This window comes from Lithobates pipiens, unplaced genomic scaffold (genome assembly GCF_037356315.1).
Source record: "Lithobates pipiens isolate NorthernLeopardFrog02 unplaced genomic scaffold, aLitPip1_a1.2 Scaffold_16, whole genome shotgun sequence".
In the NCBI taxonomy this organism is placed as follows: domain Eukaryota; kingdom Metazoa; phylum Chordata; class Amphibia; order Anura; family Ranidae; genus Lithobates; species Lithobates pipiens.
This window is the reverse complement of record NW_027507748.1, coordinates 476,912,605-476,938,266: the sequence shown is the minus strand read 5'-3', so window position 1 is coordinate 476,938,266 and position 25,662 is coordinate 476,912,605. Positions and strand designations below refer to the sequence as shown.

The following is a 25,662-nucleotide window of genomic DNA, read 5'->3' as shown; positions in this document are numbered from 1 at the left end:
GCTCTTCTTTTAATACCCTTACTTCTGCCTGTGCAATTTTCATGTTTTACATCTTTAGCAGTTCCACCAGTTAGTGGAATTATATGCTATGTATCATAAAATGTGATAACAATACAAAATAAAAAATAAAAAAAATTAAAAACCCCCACTACGTTTCATCACAGGTAAACCTAGAATATTTTAAAAATGATCTTTCCTTCAAGGCCTCCTTCAGATGAGCGATAATGTAAAATGGTAAAAAAAAAAAAAAAAAAAAAAAAAAACTGATGTTTCTTATTTACAGCCAATAAGCAGGCTGAGGGGGTGAAGGTTCTAAACAGTTGAATCACAGGAGTGACTGAACTGAATAAGAAATATTTTGTAATCTGAAGGAAGCCGTTAGGGTAGAAAATAAACAAGCTATTGGTACATTATGGACGCCTTGTGCACACAGACAATAGTGCATACTGCTACCAAACCCTACAGCATCTGACCATGCCGGCAGCTACTGATGACACCCTCTGCCAAGGTCTGTCTAGTACACAGTGTTTGCCGACCACTGATGGTCACAAGACAATGTTGACGTTCCCCAGGAATTCTGCCGCAAATCAACATCGTTTCGGATGTATACCGCCAAACGTTTTGAGTGTTGTTCTCAATGCACGCCAACAGTCAATGCGATCAGCCTACACCGATACTGGATGCTGCCGCTGTAGTTCTGGCTCCAGTAAACTCAGAGGCGGGCGCCGGGAGTGGTGAAGGAGGGGACTTACAATGGCAGCACTGATCACAGACTGTGGGAGGGAGCATGGAGCTGGATAAGGGCAGATCCAGCGATATGTGTGTGTAAGGCAGCAGTGTAATGCAGAGTGCGGGGGGTAGAGAGATGGAGATTGTGTATATAAAAAACGCATGCACAAATCATGTTAGTGGTCTATGGGAGTTAAAATTTTGAGTTTAGTTGCCCGTATGGTCCGAAAGTGTGGCCACCACTGGTATAGTATATACTGGGTGGGTACGTTTTTCATAACTCCACACGTTGATGGGGATGTTACACAGCTCAACTCAGAACTCTGTATTAAAGTTAAAACAAAAAAAGTTATATAGTGCAGCTTACCAATCTTTAAATGTGGTGGCTGCATTTGTTTTCTTTTTTCAGGTATTATTCCCTCAGCTTTTCCTTGGCCAGTTATACAAGAGAGCTTGTCTTTACTGGCCAGATCACCAGATGAAAATAAGAAGAAAAAAAAAGGCAACTAATAACAACCATCACATCTAAGAGTTGGTAAGCTGCACATGGCTGGCACTGAGCACTCAAAAACCACCTGGTCTTTAATGGCAGCACAGGATGGGGAACAGAAAAAGCCGCGGGGGTTCAAATCCCTGTACTGCTTCATTGTCTTGAGGGAGCCTTCCTTGACAGCTCAGGATCGCAGGAGGCAAGTACAGCAGGGAGAGATCCAGCGTTAGGCCACCTTTACAGAAAATTACTTTTAGGCAGCCCATTCATTTGGAAGGGCTGCCTAATGCACCAAAAAGATGAATATACTGTTTTCCACTACCACATATGGCAGTGAGCAAGATGCATTTGGGTGACCTTCAGAATAAATGACACTGCATCACTAAAACATGTGAACAGGGACTAAGTGTAGCTCCACTTCTGCTGAGAAACATAACAACCCCCCCTGGGTAGTCTATGTATATTGCATGGATTTAAAATGTTGTAGATCCATGTTTTTTGTTCTAAACAAATGGCTGTTTGTTTCACCATGAGGTTCCTGACTGATTCCTGAATAGAGAGCCTGTGTTCATTATAGCCATCTGAGCAGATCTCAGTGTTTAAATGAGAAAAGCTGTTTCATCTGCATCCCTTAAAGTGGGTGTAAACCCACTTTAAAAAAATTAAAATAAAAGCCTAACACCTGCAAGACAAAGGCATAATGAGCTAGTATGCACAGCATATGTAACACTCACCTGAGATCCAAGCCCTTGATGCGGTGTCCATACACAGATCCGGCTCCCGACATCACTACTGGAGGTTACTTCTGGCTATCGAGGCTCTGGTGCTGTGGTTGGCTGGAGCCGTGATGATGTCACGCTCACGCATGCACACAATAACGGCACACTCATTAAAGTGACAAAACACATGTGCCATTGCTTCAGCTTGTGTCAGCGCGCTTGTGCCGATGATGCCAGCACATGCAAAAACAGGGGATATCTCCTAAACCATGCAAGCTTAGGAGATATCCTGGGTAGCTACAGGTAATCCTTATTATAGGCTTACCTGTAGCACAAAGTGGTCTGTAAGGGTTTACAAACATTTTAATTAGACAAGCCTCAGAATATATCTCACAAAAAACAAAACTCGCACTGCAGAGAATGCCAAAAATTTGAAAATCAGTGAGCCAATCCTCCAGGTTGCTATATTGCATTGAATTTTAAAACTGTTTCAGAAAATTGCAGCAGCTGCTGATTGAAATAAAGTAATGATAAACAAATTGGCTTGTGCAACAATTTTGGGTGTTTTTTTTTTTTTTTCTTTCATTTTTTTTCCTTCCTATAGCTAAGCTATATAAAATACTAAATACTACAATGGATAAACTACACAAAATGTAGAAAACTGCAAAACCCCCCACTGTTAAATTGAGCCTATGAAACAAAGTTTATTGCATCAGTCACACTGCAAACATGAGAAAAGGACGTTTTCATCGGGTCACATTTTATGATGGCAGACATAACAGTTATTTATAACTATAGCTGTAAAATTATCATCTGGATAATGTATATACACAGACATCTACTGTATATGTAGACTGTAATTATGAGTACACTCCTGGCATTCTACAGCATGTTACCAACTCCCTCTGCGTTACCCATGCATTACTGGCATAACATTCTAAAGCAAAGATTGAGTACAAATAAAGTGCCCAAAAAAAAAAAAAAAAAAAGAAGGGGGGGGGGATTACTACTAAGGAACACTTGCCATGAAAAAGCAACCTTTTTTTTTATTTCTACACCACCACATACACACGATGAGCATACAGTTGTACTTTCCTTGCTTACATTAAAAAGACTTGAGTAGAAGGAAGACTCGCTCATATGTATGGTTTTATAGCATGAACAAGCAAGGAAGTTAACCACAGCTCCTAATAGAAGAGCTATTATTTTAAATAGGCTGCTAACCAACTTCAGCACTACTTGGAGCTTATTGAAAGCCTGCTAGCAGCCTGTTTGAAGTTACGGTCAGCAATTCTATTACAATCTGGGTTTAAGATTTAAAAAAAAGTGGCCTGAAGAGTGCTTTAAAGCCCAACTCTGGGAAACGTAAAAAAAAAAAAAAATGAGCCCCTTAAGCAGGGCTGTGTCCACACTGTAAAGCCGGCCATTGATAGAGTGATTTTCTATACTTCCACCATGGGTTGCAAGAAAGAAAATAGCTTGAAACCCTACCACAGAGCCATTGAGTTCTTCTGGTGGGGGTGGGTGGGAGACAGAGGAAGCTGTCCCTGCCACAAGAAATTAACGCATGTAAAATCTGATAGGCTGGTTGTACCCAAGTTGATCAATGCATCAACTTGGGGACATTCAGTCTTCCCCTACATGGTCTGAATCTCAGCCTTTATCGGCTGAACTCTCTGAGATTCCAACAGCCTATGGCAGGCTTAAGGGTTATTTGTTTAGTTCTAGGGAACAGAAAAAGATGATCCACTTACCTGAATCTTGGGGTTGCTAGACCAATCTCCCAAGCATCTGCTCTCCAGGGGAGACCCAACCATTAAGGGTGCACAGGCACCACACACCCTATCGATGCGTCCAGGCCCCATGCAGGAAGCATTGTATTTCAATGGAGGGGGTGATTTTTTGAAGCACGCGATTAGAGCCAAAGGCACCAATAGGCTTCAAAAAAGGGTGGGCTCGGGGCACAGAGCACTGCAAACCAAGCCATTTTCACACCGATTCTCTGCCGGCCAATCAGGAAACTGGTCTGTTTGCTGCACCTCGCCCCTCAAAAAAAAAAAAAACCCATGGACCACCCACCAGCCACCACTGCTACTCTCCCATGTCCAGCATTCTAAGGTCCTCCACCATAAAAAAAAACAACGTAGGGGCATGCCCTGCACTGGATAGAACGTCAAAACATAGTCCACTGCCATTTGCCAGGGGAGCAGAGGATCAGTTAAATTAAATTAAAGTGCTTTTACTCTCCCCTAGACTAAGATTAAACCTTGCAAAAGCAGCTGGATCTGTGCTTTCTGCCTATTGCGTGCTGCTAAATAAATATTCCCTACTAGTTATTAGATCACCAGCCAACTAGAGAATGCCATGACATGAGGAAGCAAAGATAGCAGACTTCAAAAAAAGACAGTTCAGAAAAAAAAAAGGTGCAATAAGTCAGTTAAAACGGAAAATGATCAGCTGCAAGAAGCCTAAAGCTAATACTGGCAAGCAGTTCTTTGCCCTCTGCCTTACCTTTTTTCAGCATAGCTTTTACAGTTCAGATTTTCTTTAAACAAACCTATGTACTAAGATAATGTTGAAATATAGTAATAACATATGTTGACAATGTATAGTTTAGCAGTAGTTAGACGACAAATGTTTCTAGAGTCACCAAAAGCGCAGTTACAAATCAGTGTATTCCCATTCCCAGTCCCCTTAAGGTCCTTTGTTCACCTGTCCCCAATAAAGCTTGTACTCAGAAGTCTTTAAAGTGTTACTAAACCCAGAACAGTAAAATCAGTCTGTATATGCAGCATAGCATGCTTGTTATATTCACTGTGGAACTTAAAGCGGAGGTCCACCCTAAAGTGGACCTTCCGCTCATCGGAACCCTCCCCCTTTCCGGTGCCACAATCGGCACCTTTCAGGGGGGAGGGGGGTGCAGTTACCTGGATAATCCAGGTAACTGCACCCACTTCCGGGACAGCTCTCTGCGGAAAGGGGCATAACTTACGCCCGTTTCCGCAAGTGCCCGCCCCTTCCCGCAAGTGCCCCGCTGCCTGCTGGGAAACACACAGCTCCCAGAGGCAGCGGGGAGCGTCCTTATTGCGCAGCGCGATTCGCGCATGCGCAGTAGGGAACCGGGAAATGAAGCCGAAAGGCTCCATTTCCTGATTCCCATACCCAAGATGGCGGCGGCAGGACCCGACAGACGACCTAGCGATCGGCTTCGGGTGCCGACATCGCGGGTGCGCTGGACAGGTAGTGTCACTATTTTAAAAGTCAGCAGCTGCAGTATTTGTAGCTGCTGGCTTTTAAAAAAAAAAAAAAAAAAAAAAAAAAACGCGGAGTCCCGGTGGACTCCCGCTTTAAGGGGTTAAGCCTCAGCATTGTGTAAAAAGGCTGTTTTATCCTGTATGCATATATCCCTCCTGCACTATCTGGGCAAGGCCAACTAACACAAGCAGTGTGGCCGATTTGCGCATGCTCAGTTGTGTCTTATGCTGGAGTAAACAGTTTCTTGTTTCAGAGATAGCCAAGTCACATGATATTGGACATCACACATTAGGGCATGTATACGGGCTGCAGTAAAAATGTCCTCCTTCCTGAACTCTCAGCACTCTTTCCTGAACTCTCTACGCTTAAGAAACCGCTTGGAGGACTTTTCTCCCAAACGCTTGGTCTAGCGCCGAGATAGGGTCCAATCTATAATGCTTCACGAGTTCCAGCTCACTCCGCCCAAGAAGTCGATAGTGCCCATGTGGAGTGAGCCATGGGAGAAAAAAGGACATTCCTTTTATTTAAATCTTGAAAGCTTCTACAATGGTTTAATCCACCTTGCAATTGTGCCTTTCGAAGCTTGGAACCCCAATGTATTTCCCGAATGTAAAACAGAGCATTGGATTTTCTAATGCTGACAATTCCAGATACCGTAAGACACAGGATCTCACGTCCAGTTGGTGGAATTCTGTTTCTTTTGGATTGGTTAGGGACCCACAAAAAGAAGGCAAAACTATTTTCTGAGACTTGTGGAATTTTTACACCACTTAAAGCAAAAACCCTAGGTCTGTACACAATATAAGTCTGTCTTAAAAAAATTGCAGGAAAGGTTCCTTACTGGAAAGTGCCTGCCGCTTGTGACCCATTTTAAGGACAGCTCTTCCTTTTGCGAACATTTTATTCAACCTTGCAATACTGTCAACAGGTCCCATTTTGGCAGAATTTTGAACCCAACGGGCCTAATCCTGGCGAACCCCTTAAAGAACCTGCTAACTAGCAGATCTAATGCCAGGGGTTGCTCCAAAAAACGGACAAGGCCGAGGCCTAAACTTTCAATGCATTAATGGGCAGTCCTTGGTCCGCACCATCTTGTAAAAACTCCTAGATGGCTGGAATATCTGCAGACACATTCTTGGTGTCTAACCATGAACAGAAAACTTTCCAAAATGTAACAAATTGCTTGGAAAGCGATTGGAAAGAATTGTATTTATCACCCTGTCCAAGAGCCCCTTACACTTCAGACGGCTTTCCTCAGACACCAAGCTGATAGTTTCCGGATCTGTATTTTTATCCTCTCAGGTAGCATGAGGGGAGGCTCTTCTGTCAGGCACAAGAGCGTGGAAAACCAAGGCCTCTTTGGCCAAGAGGATCACTGTGGTGCGCTCTTGAACAAACTTTCTAAGGACCAGGGAATACATTTGAATGGGTGGAAGGTGTAGCATAGGCAAAACACCCACTTCTGGTCCAAGGTGTCTATCCCCTTGGGCCCTACTTTTTCCAGCATGAAATACACTGGAACCTTGGTATTTGATTTGTTGGTGAAAAAGTCCACCTCTGGAAGGCCCCATTTCTCTGCCACAAGCTGGAAGACTTCCCTGTTTAGTGACCATTCTGACTTGTATACTTGGTGTCAGCTCAGAAAGTCCACCAGATGATTGTCCACTCCCTTTAGACGGGCTGTGGATATTGACCTCAGGTTCCTCTCGGCCCAAGATGGCACTCGCCAGTCTGGTTAAGGACGGATGCTGTGTACCCCCTTGTTTAAATAAGAGACTGCTAGTACACTGTCCAAGAGGACTTGTACATGGTGACTTTTCAGCTCTTCGGCAAATGCCCAAAGCGCTTCCCAGATCGCTTGCAACTCCCTCCAGTTGGCTGATCTTTGGAACTGTGTATTCTCCCAGTGCACTTGGGCTATTCTTGAACCGCAGTGGGACCCCCCCCCCTCCCCCAGGCACTGGCATCCATGGTTATTTGGACGGACACTGGAAGAGACCATAGTAGTCCCTGTACAAGGTAGTTTTGTCCCTCCACCATCACAGAGACCTCTGGGTCTTTGGAGATAGGCAGAAGGTCGTGCGATTCCTGCGCCCCGTCCCAGCTGCTCAGGATATTGGCCTGGAGACACCTGAAATGGGCCCTTGCCCATAGTACTGCTGGGATTGTTGCTGACAGGAGACCTAGACCCAGACGTGGCTAAACAGATGGAAACTGCCAGATTGTTCCGAAAAATGGCTGTTGTCGCCTTTACCTTTTCTACTTTCTCCTCTGAGATAGGGTTCTTGGTGAACTTAGTGACACAGAAGATCTAAGTACTGTAAGGCCTGTGTCGGGTTAGGTTCGATTTCTCACTCTTTATCAACCACCCCAGCTTTTCCACAAAGGAAATGGCCACCCGCGAATCTCCTTGTAATTGGAGCGTGGAGGATGCAAAAAATAAAAGGTCACCTAAGTAAGAGATGACAGAATCCTTTTCGGTCTTGGGGGCCAGTGCCTGCACCAGGACTTGCGTAAAAAATCTTGGGGGGTGAAGACAGGCTGAATGGCAGGGCCCTGAATTGGAAATGTCGGACCTGCTTTACCCACTTGATTGCCACCCCCAAAGACGTTTGAGATTCTTTGTGGATTAGAACCTGTAAATAAGTGTCACTCAGATCGAGGGAAGCCATGAAGTGATCTGGGGGAAGAATTTACTTCACCGTAAAGATTTTTTCCATCCAAAATTTCTTGTAAATCACCCATTTGTTCAGTGGCTTCAAGTTTAGTATCAGGTGGAATTTGCCTGTTTCCTTACCACGAAAACGCGAGTAAAAAAAAAACGTGATTTCTCGCTGTGGCACTGGAATAAGAACCCGCTGGTCTATCAAGTCGCCAATTTGTGACAAGTTTGTCATCTTCTGAAAATCCCTGGGAGGCGTGGCCACGAACGTCCTTGCGGGCGGATTGCTCTTGAACTGGATTTGATAGCCTTCCCCGATTATCCTCAGTATAAAGTGATTTGGGGTAGTCTTTTCACGCTGTGGGAGGAACTGCCCCAATCTCCCTCTCACTGGAACTAAGTCACTGGGATTTGGTGGGTTTTCTTCTTGGGAGAGGAAAACAGGACACTTTTCTGCTTCCCCACGGTTTTAAAGGTAGACCCTTTAGGGCAGTGATGGCGAACCTTGGCACCCCAGATGTTTTGAAACTACATTTCCCATGATGCTCATCCACTCTGCATTGTAGTGGAGCATCATGGGAAATGTAGTTCCAAAACATCTGGAGTGCCAAGGTTCGCCATCACTGCTTTAGGGGGTCTGCCCCTGTGACGACCCTAGTCTTTGGGGGAGAAAAAAAAAAAAAAAAAAACATTTCCTTGGGGCTCATATTTTTAATAGGAAAAGCCTTCTTGTTGGTAGTACGGTCTAGGACTTTTTCTAGATCTTGTCCAAACAAGAGGTCTCCTTCAAATAGGATGCCACACTGTAACTTTCGAGGCCGGGTCCTCCCGACAAGGATTTTAACCATAAAGCCCTGTGAGAGGAATTTAATAGGGCAGTGGTCTTTGCAGATAGCGTGATCGACTCTGCAGATGCGTCTGCCATATAACCTGCTGCCTTGTGCAGCATGGGTAATGAATCTAGAATTTCTTTCCTGGAGATCCCACTTTCCAAATAGCCTTGTAACTGGTCCAGCCAGACCTCAAATTACGAGCTACTATTGTTGTAGCCATTGCTAGTTTTGAATTTGTCATGGTTACTTCCTATGACCTTTTCAACAGGACCTCCATCCTCTCGTCCATGGGTTCCCTAAGGACTGAGAGAAAGCTTTGTCCACTTTGGGCACTTTGTTCCATATACCGGCAGAATCTTTACTGAAGGGGAATCTCTTCAGGCTTTTAGGAAAAAAAACTTTTTTTTTTCTCCGGTTTTCGGAGTCGGCCAGTGAGCTGTGTACTGGAAATACCAAGTTTTGGTCTTGTCAGGGTCTGATACATTTGGTCATGTAGGGACAAGGCGGCCTGCTCTTGTTTGATATCTAGAGTCTCGTAGATCACCACCAATAAGACATCCACATCCTCGAGTGAGAGCCTGTATCTGGGTGAACTTGTCCCTTGGCTCAGAATATCTTTGGATGATGCCATCTCACTTAGCTCATCCAAAGGATCGGATTCCTCCTGCCCCCCATTCATCACCCTCCTCGGGGGGGGGGGGGGGGGGACTACGGCTGGTTGTTTTCAGGTTTCAAGGTTCAACAGCATTGACTTTATAGCCTTCATTTCTTTCTTAACACCAGAAATCAATTCTCAGGATTTTTTTGCTTTCCTCCGCTATGTCTTTCCTGTTCTATCTTAGCTACTCTAATTGCACCCTTACATTCTTGTTGCATTCCTTATGAAGTATGAATGCTGATAATGATCCCTCAACCTTGTATTTTTTGAAGGCCTTCTTACATTGGAGTTAAGCCATCTAAGACTTCTGTTCGCTCTTTTAAAATGTATAACCCAATGGGATGCATGGGCTAATGCTCTTATTTAATATGCTCTTAGAGCAAACTCATCTCTCCTCCCTGTTCATTGTTCCTAAGATTCCATTTATGCCTTCTAGCAAGGTTCGTAGTTTAGGGAAGTTGGCTCTTTTGAAATTAACGGTCTTTGTATTCCCCTTAGGTTTCCCATTTATGCAATTTATACTGAAACCAATTGACCTATGATCGCTGTTTCCTAAATTGCCCCGTATTTCCACATCCGTAATCAGGTCTGTATTGTCGGTAATCAGTAGATCCAGTAACGCTTTATTTCTAGTTGGTGCATCTACCATCTGAACCATGGAATTGTCCTGCAAGACATTTAGGAACTAACGAGCCTTAGATGAAGGAGTGGTTCCCTCTGCCCAGTCTATGTCTGGATTATTAAAATCCTCCATTAGAATAACACTTCCCATCCTTGCTGCTAATCCAAATTGTGATAGGAGATCCATCTCCCCCTCCTCCCTCAGGTTGGGGGCCTATAGCATACTCCCAGTAATAATTTCACCTTCAAGTGGAGGTTCACACAAAACAGAACCTCCGCTTTTCGGAACCCTCCCCCTGGGGGGGAGGAGGGGGTGCAGATACCCAAGACAGGTATTTACACCCACTTCTGAGCATAGACTCCCACGGGAATCTATACCTCTTCCTGTCCCACCATGCTGTCTACTGTGACACACACGGGTCCCAGAGACAGCAGGGACCATGCGTATTGCGCTGCATGACCTGCGCATGTGCAGTAGGGAACCAGGAAGTGAAGCCACAAGGCTACATTTCCTGATTCCCTTACCGAAGATGGCGGCAGCAGCATCCGAGGACCAAGGAATCATTCGGCTTCGGATGCAGACATCACTGGACCCTGAGTGTCCTTATTTTAAAGGTCTGCAGCTGCAGTATTTGTAGCTGCTGACTTTTTTTTGTTTTTAAACTCCCGCTGATTTTTGTCTTCAGATTTACCAAAATCATGTAGTGCAAGGGCCTGCCTGATTGCATACAAACTGAAACTCCTAAGGTTTGACCTCATATTATATGGTTTTGGTAAATCTGAAGGGAAAAAAAAAAAAAATCTGCAGAAAATCTGACAGTGTGTATGAGGCTTTAGCTTCATCCCTTTGGCGCTCTACCCATAAAGATTCCACCGCCTCCCTAGCTCCCTTAGGGATGTCATCTCTCACATTAACTTGTACATTATTCTTGATATATGTGATAAAGGGTATACCCTTGAATGGTTGCCAGCTAATCATGAGAGCTGTTGAACCAGGTCTCTGAAATTACCACAAAAGCCAAATCCTCCTTGTACAACAGTATCTCTTATTGGGCGTTTGACTTTTTTTGGTCCTGCAAGCGCACCACCCCAGTGCGAAAGCACTAAGGCTTTCACACTGGGGCAGCAGGGGAGGCATTTTTTCCAGGTGCTTTAGAGGCGCTATTTTTAGCCCAAAAGTACATGAAAAATGCCCAGTGTGAAAGAGGTCTTAATGCCAAGCAATTAGCCAATTGGACAGTTTTACATTTTGTTGAGATTTCCCCTTAGGTCTCATCATTGGGGATATATACTGGAACAAAACACTTTTCTGTAAAATGTGAAATAGCAAGTGGCGCTCTCAGCTTATTATTACTGTCCATTTCTTCCTGTCTGTGACAAATGCTATCCTTATTTCTAGTCCAGTTGTCACAGGGGTAAAAATGGGAAGTGAAATCTCTCCCAAGGAGACAAATAACAGACAAATAATTGCCCTTTCCAAGCATATATAAAATCAAAGGAAAAAAGTGCAGGACAGGCGTTTTTCAGGCGCTATTTTTAGCCCAAAGGCACCTGAAAAACACCCCAGTTTGCAAGGGGTTTATCAAAGCAAACTAATTCTACAGTGCCTAGCAAAAGTATTCAGCCCCTTGGCATTTGTGTTTTGCAGGTCCTCCAGGGTTACCTTAGGTCTCTGTGCTGCCTCTCCTATTAATGCTCCCCTACCCGGTCCGTGAGTTTTGGTGTGCGGCCGTCTCTTGGCAGGTTTGCTGTTGTGCCATGTTCTTTCCATTTGGTTATGATAGATTTGATGGTGCTCTTAGGGATCATCAAAGATTTGGATTTCTTTTTTTTTTTTTTCTTTTTTTTATAACCTAATCCTGACTTGTACTTAAAGCGGGATTCCACCCTAAAGTGGAACCTCCGCTGATCGGATCCCTCCCCCCCTCCGGTGTCACAATTGACACCTTTCAGGGGGGAGGGGGGTGGAGATACCTGTCAAAGAAGGTATTTTCACCCACTTCCGGGCATAGACTCCCGTGGGAGTCTACACCATTTCCTGCCCTGCCGCGCTGTCTGCTGGGACACACACGGGTCCCAGTGACAGCGCGGAGATTTCCTATTGTGCGGCGCGGCTCGCGCATGCGCAGTAGGGAACCGGGAAGTGAAGCCGATTCGCTCGGGACAGGCGAGTGTCCATTTATTAAAAGTCAGCAGCTGTAGTATTTATAGCTTCTGGCTTTTAATATTTTTTTTTGGTGGCATCCCTCTTTAACAACATTGTCCCTTACTTGTTTGGAGAGTTCCCTGGTCTTCATGGCAGTGTTTGGTTAGTGGTGCCTCTTGCTTAGGTGTTGCAGCCTCTGGGGCCTTTCAAAAAGGTGTGTGTGTGTGTGTGTGTATGTGCAATGACAGATCATGTGACACTTAGATTGCACACAGGTGGACATCATTTCACTAAATTATATGACACCTAAAGGTAATTGGTTGCACCAGAGCTTTCTATGGACTTCATAACAAAGGAGGTTAATACATACGCACATGCCAATTATCAGTTTTTTTATTTCTGAAAAATAGTTTTATGCATCTATTTTTCCAATTTTACATCACCAACTTAGACTATTGTATTCTGATCCACCACATATAATTCAGATTTAAAAAAAAAAAAAAAAAAAAAAAAAAAAAAAAGGCTGTAATGTAACAAAATAGGTAAAAAGACAAGTGGGTGAATACTTTTGCAAGGCACTGTATATAATCCATCAAGCAGAGAGCAATGAGGAAATACAAAAGATTCTTTGCATGCATGTCTTAACCTACTCCCTTACAGGCATTTGTACAGGAGTCATTTGGGGAGATTACACAAGAGTATGGATTAAATGGTCCCTAGCAACAAAAAAAAAAAAAAAAAAGTGTTTGGTTTGTCAGGGAATGCCAGGCTGCAATAACTGGTATGTACTGTTTATTTTCCCCTGATCTGCACTCTCTCAAGCTGGCAGATATCTTGAATTTTAAATACCTACATTAAAGCATGTTAAAGCAGAACTAAACTGACCATTTTAACCATTTTACAAAACCATTACAATTTCTTTTTTGTGGCATGAGAAAACAGTTGACATTAAAGTGATTGTAATGTCTCTTTTTTTCCCCTATAAAAATAACAAACATATCATACTTGCCTGCTCTGTTGCAGTGGATTTGCACAGGGCAGCCCAGATCATCCTCTTCTGCATTCCTGGCCCCTCCCTCCTGTTGAGCGCCCCCATAGCAAGCAGCTTGCTTTGGGGGCACCCGAGCCAAGTCACAGCTCCCTGTGTCCATTCAGACACGGAGTCCCAACCTGGCCCCACCCCTCCCCTCTCTTCTGATTGGCTCCCAACGAATCCACGAGCATCACAGGGGCCACAAAAGATATATATGCAGATTCCTGCTGTGTCTTAGTGCAACGAGGGGGCGGGCGCCACCATATTACACAGAGCAGCAATCTCCTGTGTACCCAGCGATCAGTCACACACAGTCCTGCCTCCTGGCCCAGGACTCGACCACTGTTGCGTCCATCACAGGCAGGGCTGTGTATGCAACTGATCGCAGGATACACAGGAGACTGCAGCACTGTGTAATCCAGCACTAACAAGGCTGCATTAATGGGCAATGGAGAGGCTGCATTAATGGGAAATAGAGAGGTTGCGGATGGGCACTGATCAGGCTGCATTTATGGGCTGTGACTTTTTTTTTTTTTTTTTTTTTTTTTAAGTTCTTTATTTGAAGTTTTTTTCCTGAAACTTCCCTGTGTGTGTTACATGCTGATAAATATGGTATATCAAATAACACGCCGGCGTTAATCAGTCTTGAGAGGCGCTTGGGGATTCGTTGGGAGATATAGATATATATATATCTCTATCCAAATAACACGCCTAAGCTCATCTCTTCACAGCCACAAAGGCAAGAGAATTCTTGTTTGGCAGTGTATTAGTGCTCAGACGAACAAACTTAGACCAAATTTTAAAGAATGTCGGGCAAAATGGTCGGCCATCACGCATGTTCACTTCATCAAATCTGGCCCTCTTTGAAAAAGTTTGGACACCCAACTTTACCCCTGACATAATGATTTGTCTGTCATATGATCATGTCGCTGTAATGACATTGGATGTGTTAGTATGGCTATCTGCAAGGCTTTTTTTCCCCCATTCAGCCTGCTGGGAAGCAAAAATAAAAATGAATAAACCTTCCCATGTGTACCAAGCCTTAAACCTGGTACACACCAATAGTTTTTTTCATTCAACACCGAAAAAACTGACAGCTCCAGCCAGGTCAGTCTGGTCCAACCCACCCAGAACACTCTGGAGCCAGTCAGCTGCTGATTTTTCAACATGCCAAAATGACCGGCTTCTGTTGGACCAGCTTAAAAATACACATTTAACATGCTCGTTTTTATTGAACTTGCTGATGTCTCCTGACATTTGGCTCATGTGTACTAGGCATTAGTGTGGATGGGAAAATTGACTGAAGAGCTAACCAAGAAAGGCTTATGCCCCATACACACAATCCGATTTTCCAACAAATGTTGGATGCGAGCTTGTTGGCGGAAAGTCTGACCGTGTGTATGCTCCATCGGACATTTGTCTTCCACCAACGAATGTTGGCTAGCAGGTTCTCAAATTATCCGCCAACAAAATGTTTGTTGTCGGACTTTCTGGTCGTGTGTACACAAGTGCGTCGGACAAAAGTCATGCTCGGATTCAAGTATGAGCCGGAGATATAACTAGTGTTCGTAATGGAGATATCACATAAGTCTTGTACGTCACTACGTTCGTAATTGTTGGTCAATATTTGTGTGACCGTGTGTATGCAAGACAAGTTGGAGAAAACATCCTTCGAACCAAAATCACAGTTTTGTTGTCTGAAATTCCGATCATGTGCACGGAGTTTGAGGCCGGGTTCACACCGCTGCGATGCGGGAACGCCGCGAATCCGCGGCGTTTTCCCGCATCGCACGACTCCCGCCGGCAGTTCACACTGCCCTATGCGAACGGCTGGGAGTGTCAATGATATGTTAATGACACCCCCAGATCCGATCGCATATCGCAGTGCGATCTGCCGACTCGCACAAGAATCGGATCGCATGGTGTGAACGCCCATGCGATCCGATTCTGTTGCGGATGAAAAAAAGGGTCCCGTGCGAGTTTGCTGCGGGACCGCTGCGAGTTCAGCCATACTATCTGTATGGCTGAACTCGCAGCGCTACGGAGATCGGATGTGATTTGCGGTGCGAATCACATCCGGATCTCCCCCCGCAGCAGTGTGAACCCAGCCTAAGACTTTACTTCTGTCCAGCTCAAACTACTCTGTAAGGTGCCTTCTAAAGACAGGCTGCAGAGTCAAACATCATGAAAGAAACGAATAGAAATTAATGGCAGACAAATCATTTACCTTATGTAGGTATTAATACCTGGATAGCTAGCTTAACACGTAATAGTTAAATCACCAGCATACTACGCAATGCATAGCAGCGACAGGATATGAGGGATCATTCGACTCACCGTATGACAAACTCCCTAACAAAGTGCACAGCAACAAGTACATACACATCCCTCCTGCTGTAATTCAAGTGTGGCTCCTTTGTAGTCACAAAAATGAATAGTACACTTCCAGTCAACCTAGTGATCTGATGTCTTAATAAAGTACAAGGTTACTAGCGAACAGTGAGCTATTTAGGGGCGCTAGTACTTCCTGGACAACAGTTACCCATACACTCCGACATATCTTCTACTGCCACAGGTTAGGTTATCACTCATCTTAGGAAAGCATTAGAATGTTTTTTTTTTTTTTTTTTTTTGTGTGTGTGTATATCCCCTCAAGGATTCATCATGGAAAAAGAAACAATGTGTACTAGATGTTAAAGAGGAAGTAAACCCTAATGGGTTTACTTCCTCTTTCATTCCCTGCAAAGGCAAAGCATAATGCACTACTATGCATCGCATAGTAGTGCATTATGTGTCACTTACCTGACACAGGAGCCAGCGAAGTCACCGCTGTCCTCTGTAGTCCGGCACATCTATATTCTCGGTGGGGTCTCGCAGCTCCGCCGCCGTCAATTGGCGAAGCCGCGGTGACGTCACTCCTGCGCACGGGAGTCGACACGCGTGGCAGCTCTGTTGTTGAAGATGCCGCGCTCAATGCACCTGCGCACCGCTGTCTACAGCGCATGCGCCGTAGACGGCGGTGCCTGTCTTCGGGCAAATATCTCCTAAACCGTATAGGTTTAAGAGATATTTCTTGGACCTACAGGTAAGCCTTAATCTAGGCTTACCTGTAGGTCAAAGTGTGTTGTAAGGGTTTACAACCACTTTAACATGTCATTTCTTTCATCCCCATCAAAATAGCAGAAGAAAAACAACAATCAACAGAGCACATTACATTGAGTTTATATTTATCGGCGTATAACACGCACCCCAAGTTTAGGAGGGAATTTTAAGAAAAAAAACAAAAAAAATAAAAATAAAAACTTCCATTTAAATGCCCATCAATGCAGCCTTATCAGTGTCCATCTGAAGCCTCGTCAGTGTCATATGCAGCCTTGTCATGCAGCCTGTCTGTCATTGCAGCCTTGTGCATCGTTGTCAGCTTTTATTTTTAAAAATGGCACCACCGAGATGACCTGTGTATCTCGGCGACGCCTGGTAGTTCTCAGCCGCACTGGGTGGCCTTCGGCCACCCTCGGCGGTTTTCGGGCGCCGAGGAAAGGCCGAAGGCGGGCAAAAGCCACCCAGAACAAAAAAATAAAATCACACAGAAATCGCAGAGGATCGGCGTATAACACACACCCGCGGTTTCCTCCGATTTCAAGGGGAAAAAAGTGCATGTTATACGCCGATAAATACAGTACGTAAATGCAAAATTAGGAGTATGGCAATAAAAAGCAATACACAAATACAATTTAAACCTGTTAAAAAAAAAAAAAATAATGGAAAAGTTACCTGGTAACTTTCAGTGCGATTGAGCATGCATTTCACAATCACATCAAGTACTTGCTGAAGACAAAACTGAAGGGAAATGCCCCAAGAACAAGCAGGAACTGAAGACAGCTGCAGTAGAGGCCTGGCAGAGCATCACCAGGGATGAAACCCAGCGTCTGGTGATGTCTATGTGTTCCAGACTTCAGGCTGTAATTGACTGAAAAGGATTTGCAACCAAGTATTAAAAAGCGAAAGTTTGATGGACAATTATTAATCTGTCCCATTACTTTTGGTCCCTTAAAAAGTGGGAGGTACATATACAAACTGTTGTAATTCCTACGCCGTTCACCTGATTTGGATGTAAATACCATCAAATTAAAGCTGAAAGTCTGCAGTTAAACATCTTGTTTGTTTTTTTTCAAATCCATGTGGTGGTGTATAAAGCCAAAAAGATTAGAATTGTGTTGATGTCCCAATATTTATGGACCTGACTATACACCACTGTCGTGGGCACATCAGATCACTTAGGTTGGTGATAGTTACACTGTAACCATGTGATTTTTTTTATAATTTTCTTCACACAAATAGTGCTTTCTTTTGGTGATATTTAATCATTGCTGGGTTTATTTTTATTTCTTTGTAAAAAACTTCATCTAAGTTTCTGTCAGTAAATTCAGTAAATAAGTAATTTTTCTGATGTGCACTGTTGAGGTTGCCCTTAAGGGGCACTAATATGCCACACTTATGGGCACCGATAGGTGGTACTGATATGTGACACTGAAAGTCAGCACTCACTGGCATCACTAATGGGCACCGATTGTGCTTTATTGTAATCAGGGCACTGACGATCAGTGCCCCAATGACCTGTCTTGCTGTGCCCTGTGAGGAGATGCCACTGATCGGCTCTCCTCGCCATACACTATCATTGTGAGGCGATGAGAGCCAATACCGGCACTTCTGCATTTAAATGTGACCGGCTGTGATTGGATACAGCCTATCACATGGTTAAAGAGCTGCATCCGCAGCTCTTTACAGAGATCAGGTCACGCCGTGTCCTAGCAGCGTGGCCGCATTTTCCGTGCTGCACAACCCGGCGGATGCAACCGATCAGGTCCACTCAGAACAAGAGCCACACCGTCCCTCTGCCCTGGGGCAGGCGGCAAGTGGTTAAAGTGATTGTAAATGATCACCTTTGTAAGCTATCTGGGAGTGATTATACTCAAGTGGTTCATGCGATTTCAAGAACATGTATCAGTCCAGACTGCATTTTAAAAAGGCATGACAGCCCTCTCTTACTAAAAGAGAACAAAAAAAAAAAAAACAGGAATTTCCCTCGCAGGGGGTTCCACCATTACTGTACTGTTCACGTATTCAGCCTTTTGGCTTAGTCACTTGCAGCACTGCTGCTTCAGGCCTCACGCCTAGGCCTTTAGGTTCCTCCTCAGTATGCTTTTGCTACCAGCTGTAACCTCTCTCTCCTAGGGAACATGGGTGTCCTCCTGACATTCACACACAGATGTCGTGTCTGCAGGAGCAAGTCCTCCCAACTACTCGGCCAGACTTCCCATCTGCCTGGGTGGAGCTATCTCTAAGTGGGAGCTCTAAAGCCCCTTTTACGTTGGCACTGTCGGCAGTAAATCACCACTATTTTTAGCGGCGCTTTTCCGTTGTTTTTGGCCGCTAGCGGAGTGCTTTTAAGCCCTACTAGCAGCTGAAAAAGGGTTAAAATTACCCACAAAGCACCGCTGCCCATTCATTTCAATGGGCAGGAGCTTTTTCTACTCCGCTCCTTCACCACTGCTTGCAGGAGTTTTTGGGGTTTTGTTTTTTTAACATCCTGCCAGCGCATCGCCTCAGTGTGAAAGTCCTTCGGTTTTCACACCAAGACTGCAGGGGAGCCATTTTTCAGGCACTTTACAGGCGCTTTTTGTAGCCCAAAAGCGCCTGAAAAACACCTCAGTGTGAAAGGGGTCTAATCCAGGGAAGAATTTAAACCCAGCCCACAGGTGTGCTATCAGCATGGCTGTCTTTGTAAACACCAGGCTGAAAATGCTAATATAGTGTCGCCTCTGCACGCCTTGTAAAACAACACATTCAGTTTAAAACAAATGAAAAGGCAAAACATTTGTGTATAGACTTAAAAGTTATTATAAGAGCCTCCCCCCAGCCTTTTTTTTTTTTTTTAAAATAAGTGATCATATTCCCTCTGTTCTCATCTGCATAAGAACTAGGGGAGGAGAAACAGCAGCACACTGACCTTCCCGCTGAAAAACTGTGCAGGGGGTGTGTGTTAGGACAAATCTGGTCAATGGAGAGCAGGCTGATTTTACAGCACAGCTAGAGAACTGACTGAGGTGTGTTCTACTTAGTGTGGTTAGTTTTTAATAGGTAGACAGAGGGACTGGCAGGGACACCAGGGATTTCACACAAAGGAAGCAATACAAAGAACAGAATACTTTCTCATACAAATACATGGTACAGCTGGCACATAACAGGAATATAAAAGGTTGGGGTTACATATTCTCTAACTGTCAGTTGATTTTAATGGCCAAAATTATGCTGGCCAATGAAATGAATTAAGCCCCAAGCGCTTAATGCACCTATAGGCGTTACACACATTTACAAGTGTCAAGTACTGTTTTGAACAAAATGTTGCTGCCAGAAAGAAGGAAGTGCAGAACAGTTGGCAAAATGTCCTGCAGGCATGAGGACTCAAAGCCACAACTTTACACTGATACAATTGTACCTGTAAAAGTACTGATGTATACAGGCATATATCCACATACGGACTATCCTGTCATACAGTTCTATTAACAAAATTACACATTAGCTGGTGCCCCTGAGTGCGGGTTATTGAAGACTATTTTATAATGTATATCCATATTCCTGCATTCAATTCCATGTGCATGAGCTCTAAAGCTTCACTTGTTTAGGACTCTCAATATTAAAAAGCAGAGACAATCAACTTTGTAAATGACATGATGTTGAAGAAATCCACTGTGACCAGACATGTTCTATGATCTTCTTTACAATGTGTGATGGTCTTTAGAACATTCTCATAACACCACACTGCCAGAAAACATTCCATGTATCCACAGAACCCCCATGGCAACAAGCAGCAAGCTCAAATACGTCCAGAGCCAACACACAGGTAAGGCCTCAGCCTGCCAATAACATCTACGTATACTAAGCAGTCACCTCTGTTTAGGTACATTCCATTCAGCTTCCATTCAGAATTGTTTGCGCAGGAACATATACTCTGAATGGACAGGAGAAATGAATCTGGAAAACAAAGCCCAACTCTGGGTACAAAAAATAAACACCTCTTGCAGTGGAGATCCCCCACACTGTATTGGTAAATGCTTGTGAGTTCTAAAGGGTAGAATGAGAGGCTGTAGTACTTACCTGGTGCAGAGCCCATAGCCCTGCACTGGATTGTGAGGACAGAGAACAGTCCACCACTGGAACAAAGGCGAGCATGGTCTGACAGAGGATTGGCTAAAACTGCTTTTCCCATCCCCTAGACCTAAAATGAGCATTTGAAGTAGAACTAAAGCAAATACATTTTTTTTTTTTTTTTTTATCTATTTTAGCTATACTTCTTATATGGATCTCATGAGTGCAATATGTCCTGTGATCTGTTTTCAGCTGACAGCGGGCTTAAAGAGGAGGGCCGGTTTGAAAAAAAAATGTTTAAAGTCAGCAGCTGCAAACACTGTAGCTGCTGACTTTTAATAAGCAGACTTACCTGTCCAGGGCGCCCGCGATGTCAGCCGCCCGAGGCTGACCCGTCCCTCGGTCTCGGGTCCCAGCGCCGCAATTTTGGCTAAGGGAAAAAGGCAGTGGAGCCTTGCGGCTTCACTGCCCATTTCCTACTGCGCATGCGCAAGTCGCGCAGCGCTTTGTGAATGGGGCGAACTGTGTTCTGGGACACACAGTTCCCAGAACACAGCGCGACCCATTACCCAGAAGACGCCGCACGGAGGAGAGACAGAAGATCTCCGCGGAGGAGGAAGAGGCAGATTAGGATGATGTGCCTAGCAACAGGCATTTCTGGTAAGTTAAAAAAAAAGCAACTCCCACAGCCCAGTGCTCCAGTGAGCACTGGTGACTGACAGTCCCTACTATCTGCTCAAAGCAGAGGGGAGAACTAAGCAATCAGCGTTGTTTGATCACTCAGTTCTTGGGGTAAAGACAGCAGGGGACAGATGCAGCTGTAATCGGTGCTGCAGCCATCTAGGTGAGGATGATTTGTTTTTTTCCTATTACCATACTTATCTTTTAGGTTTTGGATAGAATTGGGGGGGGGGGGTGTTTATAACACCTGTAAGGTTTTTACTGCTGTCTGTGTCCCCGTTATGGAGATATACTCTATTTGTCCTGTCTACTATGGTCAGTGAATCAGATCAGGAAAATCTTCCAAAGGACACTAGTTCTGGTGACAACCAGGGATTCCCTCACTTTGGAGAGATTTCTCACTTCCTGTTTTGGCTATAGGGCAGGAAGTGAAGGGAAAATCTCCCCAATGGAGCACAAAAAAAAAAAAAAGACAGGGGTTTTCCAAAGTGAAAATTTTTGCCTTTGGTTCTACTTATACCCTTGAAATGCAGGGGATGTTTTTTTAACTTCTCCTAGAGTTGGGCTTTAAAGGGAAGCTCCAGGCTCCCCTCCAAAAAATTAAGTCAGCAGCTACAAAATACTGTAGCTGCTGACTTTTAATATTAGGGCACTTACCTGTCCAGGCATCCAGCAATGTCCGCACCCAACCATTCTATCGGCTATCAGGTGCTGGCGCTGCCATCTTGAATAAGGGAAACTGGCAGTGAAGCTGTGCGGTTTCACAGCTGGTTTCCTACTGCGCAAGTGCAGAAAACACAGTGCTCTGAGAATGGGCTGCAGTCTTCTGGGACTTGTGCTGTGTCCCAGAAGACTGCAGGGGAAGGAGGGGGGGCCGATCTTCCAAAACCAGGTACCAGCTCCCCCCCCCCCCCAAAAAGGTGCTAAATGGAGAGGTGGGAGGAGGCAGACAAGCGGAGCTTCCCCCTTTTGGGTGGAGCTCTACTTTAACAAAAATGTAACCCCTGCATTTGGGGGGGGGGTAGCACTGCAAGGGTTGTGCCCAGAGTTGGGTGTTAATAAACCGGATAGGCCAGCAGGAATGTAGCCTAATAGTGGCCAATAAGGATGAGCTGGGGCGTGTTCGCAAGTCCACGTACCCGCACCTGCCAGGAAGCTGACACTCTGCAGTGCTAATCACAGGCAACAAGACATTTCCTGATCTGCGGCTGTACAGATCGGGAAATGTCTCACTACCTGTGATTAGCGCTGCGGAGTGTCAGCTTCCTGGCAAGCACAAGGAAAACACCTCAGTTCATCCTTAGTGGCCATAAAGACCTTAATTATATTTCTTGATCAATGTGCTGGAATCGGCAAATAATTAAAAAGCCATAACTTCCCTTCCTATGGATTTAGAAAAGAGTAGATACGCCAAGGGGGAATACCACCAATTGTTGGCACAAAGACCCTTTGGTCATGAAGCCAACTCTATTTCGACCAATTGTGATTGCATGGTGAAAAAAAAAAAAAAGATACCATTGATAATTTATGATCGGATCTTTCAATGACCAATTAAAAATCTATGTGAGGCATATTGACCGAAAAGGGTGACCACTATGGATTAGCGTCCTATCAGGAGATTGATTGGAAAATAAACGGATCATTCATGGAAGCTTATAGGATCACCATAAGGATGATGCCCGAGGGGCTATCCTGGCAATCACCAGCGGTGGGATCATTATAGAGGGGGGTGTGTCTGTCCTTATGGAATCGCTCCCATGGCTGCCCCGGCCAGCGACATTTGACTGTGTCCGGTTACAGCGGGGCAATTCTATAGGGGTCCTGTCGCTGTCAGATGTCACTCTATGTAGAAAGTTAGATGGAGGGAGACCCCAGACTTAGTGGGGTGTTGCTGTCAATGTCATCAATGCCCCCCCCCCAGTGACAGTGCAATGTAGCCAGCCATGTGGTCACCCCCACACACCACGTGACCCCCCCCCTCTTACCAGGAGGACGGATCCCCGGACCACCTCAGACACGCTCTGCCGGAGCTCCGCCGCGGTGCCGGGCTTGCTGAGCGCCCGGGTGAACTTGCGAGTCTCCGGGTGGGCTGAATGATGTGAAGACATATCGGCGGAACCACCATTGACCGGGGCCAGGAGTGTGCGTACAGGCGGGGAGGACTCCCTCCCTCCTTATCCGGACTGTTCATCCGCCGGCACCTGCCTCACTCATGCCGGGAGCCCAGGGCTCTTCCCCTCTTACACACAGCCAAGTGCGCGCCGCCGGCCCACACGGAATTCCCGGGGAACGTTCGGATGACGCTCGCTCCCGTTGGGCTTGCACCGCGCGGGGGCGCGCATCGCTCTGTGTCAAAATTCTCTTCCCAAGGGGCGTGGTTCGGGAACGCGCGCCGCTGACAAGCGCACACTGGAGCACCTCACTTGACGTCTCACTTGTTGTGATGACGTCGCAGGCCGCTGGGTGAAGCCCCGGTAGCCATGTTTGTTGAGGGTTGGGGCTGAAATGACACTGCGTGAGGTGTTGAGAACTAGTGAAGTCCAGCGTGGTGCTTATAATTGTAGTGCATGGTCGTAGTTATCCCTGTTTCTTCACTGGGTGATTAGTTTGCTGTATGGGGAATGGACTGAGAGGGTTGAGGCCCGCCCTCGGCCAGCCCTGTGCTCTGCTGACACCATGGCACCATGACTGTGGAGGGAGGGCACAGCTGGGACTCCTCACCTGACCTCATACTATTGGAAGCTAAATACAAAGGCAGCTCTGGAATGGCAGGATAGCTGCTGATACTACTGGGTACTTTTACCCCTTCCTGCCCAGGCCAGCTTTTAGCACTGTCACACTTTGAATGACAATTGCACAGTCATGCAACACTGTACTCAGATGACGTTTTTATCATTTTTTTGCACACAAATACAGCTTTCTTTTGGTGGTATTTAATCACTGCTGGGTCTGTTATTTTTTGCTAAATAAACAAAGACTGGAGATTTTGAAAAAAAAAATTTTTTTTCATAGTTTGTCATACAATTTTGAAAACAGGTAAAATGTCTCCTTCATTGATGTGCTGATGAGGCTGCACTGATAGGCGGCACTGATGAGGAGGCACCGATGAGAACTGATAGATGGCACTGCTGAGTAACACTGATGAGGAGGTACTGATGAGCACTGATAGGTGGCACTGATGAGTAATACTGATGAGGAGGCACTGATGAGCACTGATAGGGTGCACTGATGAGGAGGCACTGATAGGTGGCACTGATGAGTAATACTGATGAGGAGGCACTGATGAGTAATACTGATGAGGAGGCACTGCTAGGTGGCACTGATGAGGAGGCACTGATGAGTAATACTGATGAGGAGGCACTGTTGAGCACGGATAAGTGGCACTAATGAGTAATACTGATGAGGAGGCACTGATGAGCACTAATAGGTGGCCAGATGAGGGGGCACTGATGAGTAATACTGATGAGCACTGATAGGTGGCACTGAAAAGGAGGAACTGATTGGGACTGCACTGATAATAAGGACACTGATAATTAGTGCCCCGATTATCAATGTGCATGTCCCTTTTACAGAAGCTGGTTATCGGTTCTCTTCTCCTCTCCTCTTGCTGTCAGCATGAGGAAAGAAGTGCTGAAAACCGGCTTCTGTTTACATCTGTAATCAGCTGTGATCACGTGGTAAAGAGCCGCTGACTGTCTCTTTACCTCAATCGGTGATCAGCAATGTCCTCCAAACACTGCAATCAAAGAATGTGGCGCGATCATGGCTTGCCCAAATATGACGGTGTCCCAGAACTAGCCGGCCTCGCTATAGCCGTCATTTGTCTATAACGCAGTCAGAAAGAGGTTAAAGAAGGTCTTTAGTCATATGTGGGAATGTATAATCATTTTTATGCTCATCTGCAATGCTGTTCAAAAGGGAAATTAAAAAATTTGAAATAATTTCTTTGCTGTTTGTTTCTGGGGTATTTCCGGTCTGGCCGCCTAGACAATTTCATCACAAGGCGATTCCCTCAGACTCCTGGAATATTGGTGTCATCTAACCCAGCAGTCCACGGGAAACACCTAATGTTGAAACAGCACTGCGCAGTGGCATGGAGATGGGGGGGGGGGGTGCATGTTGGGTAGCCAACTGCCCAGAATCCCAGGAAATACAGACAAGCGGGCTTCAGATGCCCACAACTGCAATGGACCCTGCCTGCTTCCAAGATCAGGTTACATTTTTATGATTTAAAACAAACAAGAAGGAACACATTAGTGACAGTATCGAAATGTTAAAGTAGAAGTGGTAGCAATGATGAGGGAGCAATTAGAAAAAAAAATTATTTGGGGACTGGAACTCTGCTTTAGCCACTTGCCAACCAGCCGCTGTCATTATACTGCGGCAGGTCGGCAAGTTCCCACAAATTGCCGTAGCTTTACGCCGGGCATTTAAACAGCTCTAGCAGGCGTGCGCCCACTGCACGGTGGGGGACACAATGCGAGTGGACGGCAGGCGTGATGTCTGCTGGCCAAGCGTGATCGCAGGCACGAGAACCAGAACGGGGATGTGTGTGTGTGTGTAAACACACAAATCCCCATTCTGTCAGGAGAGGAGAGACAGATCAACTGTTCCTACTAAGTAGGAACAATGATCTGGCTCCTCCTCTAGTAAGTCATATCCCCATACAGTTAGAAACACATATGA

General features: G+C 45.3%; 1 protein-coding gene across 4 annotated transcripts in view; it reads right to left on the bottom strand.

Annotated features, from left to right (window-relative positions):
- The window catches only part of DOCK9 (dedicator of cytokinesis 9), a 446,969-nt gene extending 423,642 nt beyond the window's left edge, over positions 1-23,327 (bottom strand). For 3 of the 4 annotated variants that reach the window (XM_077482977.1, XM_077482982.1, XM_077482987.1), the window contains exon 1: positions 22,962-23,326. In XM_077482977.1, coding sequence (XP_077339103.1) covers positions 22,962-23,084 — 123 coding nt within the window. In that variant the 5' untranslated portion in view covers positions 23,085-23,326. Of the gene's footprint in view, positions 1-22,961 lie in introns of all 4 variants that reach the window. The other variant, XM_077482985.1, reaches the window with a different exon arrangement.
- Positions 23,328-25,662: the final 2,335 nt, after the last annotated feature.